Source organism: Perognathus longimembris, chromosome 16, assembly GCF_023159225.1.
Source record: "Perognathus longimembris pacificus isolate PPM17 chromosome 16, ASM2315922v1, whole genome shotgun sequence".
NCBI lineage: Eukaryota > Metazoa > Chordata > Mammalia > Rodentia > Heteromyidae > Perognathus > Perognathus longimembris.
The window spans coordinates 22,653,583-22,660,012 of NC_063176.1; the positions used below are offsets into that span (position 1 = coordinate 22,653,583).

Below are 6,430 nucleotides of genomic sequence, written 5' to 3' on the forward strand. Positions count from 1 at the left end.
ACTTATTCTCACCTAGAGGCTTCTAACCAAGTACAACTTCCATTAAAGCATCATTGTCTTTAGTCCAGGATCCTTGCGTTCTACTGCAATGGAAATAAGTATGTACACTCAGAGGCAATATGATGGGAACGTCTCCAGAGAAGAAGACTTTATTAGAATTTTTAGTCTTAGATGCTCTGGTCAATGAATCAAGAAGACCTTTTTTCCTGACAAATACATTGCAGCATATTTTCTTTGTATTTATGTGTGTGTGTAAAACAATGCATTATTATACTTATTTAGGTTGATTTTGTACCCTGCCTACTCTGGAATAAGCCCAACTACTGGCAATTACCACCCTTGATATTAGCTAGAAACTATTCAATATGACAGTATATCTGTAACTTTGGCTGCTTTTAATATGTTGCTGTCTGAGAATATAACATCCGAAAGTTTTGGTAGGCCAAGGATGGTTTTTAAAGTATCTAATATAGGAATATAAACCAAATACATGTTCTGGAGCATCTGTTCAAAAGTATGTCACTTCAGTGTACATATCCCTACCCATAGTGTCAATCATATCCCCAAAGATAAATTTCTGAATGGGAAAAATTCTGAAAAATAACTTTTACTAGATATAGTCTGCCAAGATATTTGTCTTAAAAATGTAATGACTAAAGCACAAGGTGTGTATCTATGCAATTGTCATGTTAAACCCATTCATTAATACAAAAATTTTTAACTTAAAAATATATTTTAAAAAACCCAACTATAAGAAAAACAAAAGCAGTCATTCAATATATGTCATAAAAGTCATTGGAAAGAATTGACCCATTCTTGAAGAGTATAGTTGTGATCTAGTGATATTGTTACAACAGAATGAACCGTGGTGTTTGAGTTCTTAAATTGGTTATGAAACTGGGAAGGTTGCAAGATATATAAATAATACTAGAGTTTATATTCAATTTATGTGTAAAAAGTGTAATAAATGTGGCTTTGTTGTATATTAGAGAAATACTCTTAATCTTGCTTTATCAAAATGTCACACATTTTAAAAATGATTTTAGAAATAAAATTTAGGATTTATGATGAAATAAGGATGACTTTTAAAAAGTAATGATGAGTTTGGTTTTTTTTCTGTACCGTACAGTTAGGCTAACACAAAGTACTGCCTCATAATACGCATAATAATAAATTCCAAGCAGTTACAGGTACAAATACAAAATGTAAAATAATAATTATTTCAGCACAAAACCTAGAGGAAACCTCTGTGACTATGAAATAGACAAAGAATTCCTGAAGAGTATATAAAAGACACTTAAAAGCTTTAAGAGAAGGAATTTCATTATGTAGAAATTCATGTTTGGTGTCACAAAATACTATTAAGAAAGGTAAAAACTAACCAATAGAAAAAGATGATATTGATTTAGAACTATCTGACAAAGGATTCCAATCTAGGACATATTTGAAAAATGATGCATTTAAATAAATTTTAGAATGAAAACAGCATATGATCCAATGGGGAAAAAAATAAGCAAGATTTGAGCATTAACTTCCTGAAAGAGGACATAGATCAGCTCAATGAGCATATAAAAAGATACTCAGCCAGTCACCAATAACTCCTGCCTATGACCCTAGCTAGTGAGGAAAATGATATCTGAGAACCTTGGTTGGAAGCCAGCCTGGGCAAGAAAGTCCATGAAACTCTGAGCTCCAGTTAACAACCAAAAAAACCAGAGCTGCTGTGGCTCAAGTGGTAGGGCGATAGCCTTGAGTAGAAAAGTTCAGGGACAGTATATAAGTTCTAGGGTCAGGATCCGCACACACACATACACAGACACATACACACGCACACACAGACACGCAGACATGGTGTTCAATTACACTAGTTACCAGAGAAATATAAGATCTACAATGCTATAATGTAATAATATCCCCATCCTCCACATGAACAGCTTAAATAAAAACAATGAGGAAAATAGCAAATAATGAGGAGAGTTTGCAACAATCCCTTTAGAAATTGCTTACTGATATTTATAAAAGTCAAAAATCATTATAATCTCTGATCCAGGTAGATATGCAGTTATGTCAATAATACATATTCAACAATATTATTTGGCCATGCTAATCACATTATTCCTAAACTGAAAACAACATAAATGGCCAACAACAGGAGAATGAATTTAGGCAATGGAGAATCTTCAACCAAATGGCTGAAACAATGATTGAGGGGGGAAAAACAAACACAAAGGAGTGGTTGCACTATGATTGCTATTTGTATAATATCTGCTAGAAGTCTTGGTGATAGTGGCAAATTGGATGGCAAAGATGAGGGGCTCTGGAAGGGGACCCCTGGGCTGCAAGGGATGTTCTAATTCTCCATGTAAATTCTGCTTATATACATTTGTTCTCCTCGCGGAGCTGTATCCAGGTGTATTCAGTTCGAAAAGTTACAACTTAATCGAACCAAACAATGGTGAATGCAATTAGCTGCAGGCAGTATTTAAAATCTGAGGGTTCATAAGAACCTCCTCTCTCCCCGCCCCCACACCAGGGTGTACCCAAGCACAGCAAGTAGGGAGCCTATTGGCTGGTACCCAGTGCCCTCCCGGAAGTGCAGCCCTGCCCTGCCCCTTCCGCCTCCTGGCCGCCCGGACTTCCCGCCAGCCACCCTCCTGGCGCCTCACGCCTCTGCTGAGCAGCTTTGGCTCCCCGGACTCAATTCCCCTAGAGGCGAACGGGTGTCCTCGCTCCACTCGACGACCGACGACCGCCTCTTGCCGGTTCGCCAACCTCTGACAGGCTTTCCGCCCGCCGCCATCATGAATATCCGCAATGCCCGGCCGGATGATCTGATGAACATGCAGCACTGCAACCTGCTCTGCCTTCCCGAGAACTACCAGATGAAGTACTACTTCTACCACGGCCTCTCCTGGCCGCAGCTTTCCTACATCGCCGAGGACGAGCACGGCAAGATTGTGGGCTATGTCCTGGCCAAAATGGAGGAGGACCCCGATGATGTCCCCCACGGACACATCACCTCACTGGCCGTGAAGCGCTCCCACCGGCGCCTCGGCCTGGCCCAGAAGCTGATGGACCAGGCCTCGCGGGCCATGATCGAGAACTTTAGCGCCAAGTACGTGTCCCTGCACGTCAGGAAGAGCAACCGGGCGGCCTTGCACCTCTATTCCAACACCCTCAACTTTCAGGTTAGTGAAGTGGAACCCAAGTACTATGCAGATGGGGAAGATGCTTATGCCATGAAGCGGGATCTCTCGCAGATGGCAGATGAGCTGAGACGAGAGCTGAAGGAGAAGGGCGGGTTTGTGGTGCTGGGATCCAGAGAGAACCAAGATACCCTGGGCAGCGTGCTTCCTGGTTCCAAAGAGGCCTGTCAGCAGGAGACCCCAGCTGCTGCTGATAGTGGCACTGACGTCCAGGACACCTCAGAAGACTTGGATCCCACCTCCTAGAGCTTGCTTAAGGTATTCTTTCTTTTCTGACCCTTTTGACCATTCTCCCTTATGCTGAACCTTTGCCCCATATCTTGGCCAGCCCAGTCCCATCTTATCCCACCCTTTTCTAGTCCTGCCAGTATCCAAGTAGAAACCACCTGTTGACCTTGGCATGCAATGTACCTCACCTTGCGGGCGAGGAAGGGGACACTCATGGGTCACTCTTGGAAGTTAGTAGGACAATAACTCAAAGGCTGGTAATATATTAAATTCACTAAAAGAAACAAGCATGTGCCCTGCTTTTGATGATGTACCCTGCAGCTGATGACAGGAATTTCATCGTTACAGTTAATAAATGAGGATGATGGAATTAGTCACCATTTTGCACCTCTTTATGAAATAACCAACACTCACCATTAGTTAATACTATTAGGTGAAAGTTTGGCACATTCTGTTACGATGGGTCAAACTGAAAACACTTTAGTTGTCGATCTTAACATCAGTAAAAGTAAAGACAAACAACAGTTGTCACCTAATGTAATAGAAAGTTTACAGTATTGCATATGATGTTTATACTTGTCAAAAGAAAATTATTTGCATGTGAGATCTAAATACTATTTTTACAGAAATGTCAGTCATGTTAAACTATACTGTATAATGAACCAAATCTGTAATGAGAAAATTTCTACAGAATCAATGACCTATTTCCTTCAACAAATAGGAGAAGGAAAACATTTCTTTCAAGCAAACATGATAGAGATTATATCAACCATACTCAACTATTGGGAACACTGCTTGGACCCTAATTCACACAAACCAAGTATATGCCACTTTTGAGACATTCTGAACATGAGTTGTAGTCTACTAAGGAATTGCTAATGATTTTTAGGTGTAATAAATGGTGTTACCATATTTTGAAAAGTCTTTACAGCATCTATACCTTACAGATAGATACTGAAATAATTATAGTTGAAATAATAAAATTCCTAGAATTTATTCTTAAATACTCAGACAAAAACTTTTTGGAGAAATAAAATAGAAGTAGAAGCCTCAAAGTGAAAGGGGTGGGGTATGCCTTAATAGTAGAATGCCTGTCCAAGTATGTGAAAGGCCCCAGGTTTAATTTGCAGTACTAACAAATTAGAAAAAAAAGAAAGAAAGAAAGAAAATAAGAATGGTATGATAATTGTTGAAGGTGAAAATGGAAGATTAGGTGTTCTTTATGCTATTCATTACTTTTTTGAATTTGTGAAAAATTAACTTGAAAGGTTAAAGTACAAAATAATAATTGCTTTCTAAAATATACTAAGAACCAACTAAAAAAGATCTTTTAATGGTACACATACAGGGGCTTGAACTGGCATACAATCACTTGAGCCACCCCTTTTATCCAGCTTTGTTTTGGAAATGGAGTCTCATTGCCTTTGGTGATAGGGTATCCTTGGGCCTTGATCTCCAGGCCTCAGCCTCCTGAATATGAGCCACCAGTGCCTGGCCTGAAAAGTAATTTTATTTTTTTTTTTTATTTTAAAGACTGACATCTTAAAACAAAGTCAACTAAAATAATATAATAACAGTTGGTTTTCCATCAAAGAACTTTGTATCATTTTAAAAATTCTAACGGTCTGTGAGCTATTGGCACATTAGTAGGTTTAACTTATTCTAGTCACTTTACCCTTGTATACATGGAAAGCAAAAAGTTGGTTTTTGTTTGTTCTGCCAATCCTGGGGCTTGAAGTCAAGGCCTGGACTCTGTCCCTGAGCCTCTCTGTGCTACCACATGAGCCATAGCACCACTTCTGGTTTTTTCTGAGTAGTTTATTGAAGATAAGAGTATCATAGACTTTTGTCCAGGCTGGCTTTGAACTGCAGTCCTCAGATTTCAAACTTCTGAGTAGCTAGCATTAGAGTTATGAGCCACCTGCATCTAGCTGACAAAAACTTTGTAATGGCAAAGTAAAGTTTCAGTTACATTGCATATAATTATATCTATCTATATATATATATATATATGTAGAGAGAGACAGAATATATGTATGTGCATGTTTGTGCATGCGTGCATGTCCCTGAGCTTTTTCGACTCAAGGCTAGCCATTTACCACTTGAGCCACAGCTCCACTTCCAGCTTTTTTAGGTAGTTAACTGAGATAAAAGAGTCTCAGGTACTTTTCTCTCCAAGCTAGCTTCAAACTAAGATCCTCAGATCTCAACCTCCTGAGTAGGTAGGATTACAAATATGAGTCACAAGCACTTGACTTATATTTTTTTACTTTTTAATGCTGAGATACAGACTTTCCAGCACCCTGGGCCCATTTTGAACCTTATTTCTGAGTTAAAGAGGGTTGTTTTTTTAATACTCAGCTTCAAATTTTTTCCAGGTTGCCATCTAAATACTCTTTCTCTTTTCCAGCTAAGTTGTCTTTTGATCCACGGTGCTCTCTTCCATGTTTTTACCATTATGCAGCAAAGGTGTATTGTTCTGCATTGGCTAACTACTCTAAAAAATATCCTCCACATCTTAATACATTCACACATAGAAGTGTTACTTCTCCATAATAGCACAATGTAAGTAAGCAGTGTGGTAGAGCTTTAGAGAGGAAAAGAGGGGCTCTATTCTAAAATGCCACTCAGGAGTTCATCTATAACAGTTGTTTGTGATTTACACTTAGAGCCCCTTCTTTGGCAGTCTTGTGAATGAATCCTAAGAACCTTTCCTCAGAACAGTATTTCTAAAAGCATAAAATCATATTATACTATAAACAAGAAGAATTTTATTGAAGTAGACTTTTCAAACATTTTAAAATGTCTTTTATATAGTCATTTATGTGCTTTATTGGCATATAAGATAAAATAGGAATAGGTCTATTGATTATAGTCTGTTGACTATAAATGACAGTTGAGATATATCCAGTAGCCATAATACATGAATATACTGTAATATCTGAATATGCTATGATTTCTGTTGGTAATGATCACAAACATTGCTACAAGTGTGC

General features: G+C 38.5%; 1 protein-coding gene across 1 annotated transcript; it reads left to right on the forward strand.

Annotated features, from left to right (window-relative positions):
* The first annotated feature begins 2,801 nt into the window (after positions 1 to 2,801).
* On the forward strand, positions 2,802 to 3,452 carry Naa11 (N-alpha-acetyltransferase 11, NatA catalytic subunit). Its single transcript, XM_048364341.1, has one exon. It carries the CDS (start codon positions 2,802 to 2,804, stop codon positions 3,450 to 3,452), a length of 651 nt encoding a protein of 216 aa, XP_048220298.1.
* Positions 3,453 to 6,430: the final 2,978 nt, after the last annotated feature.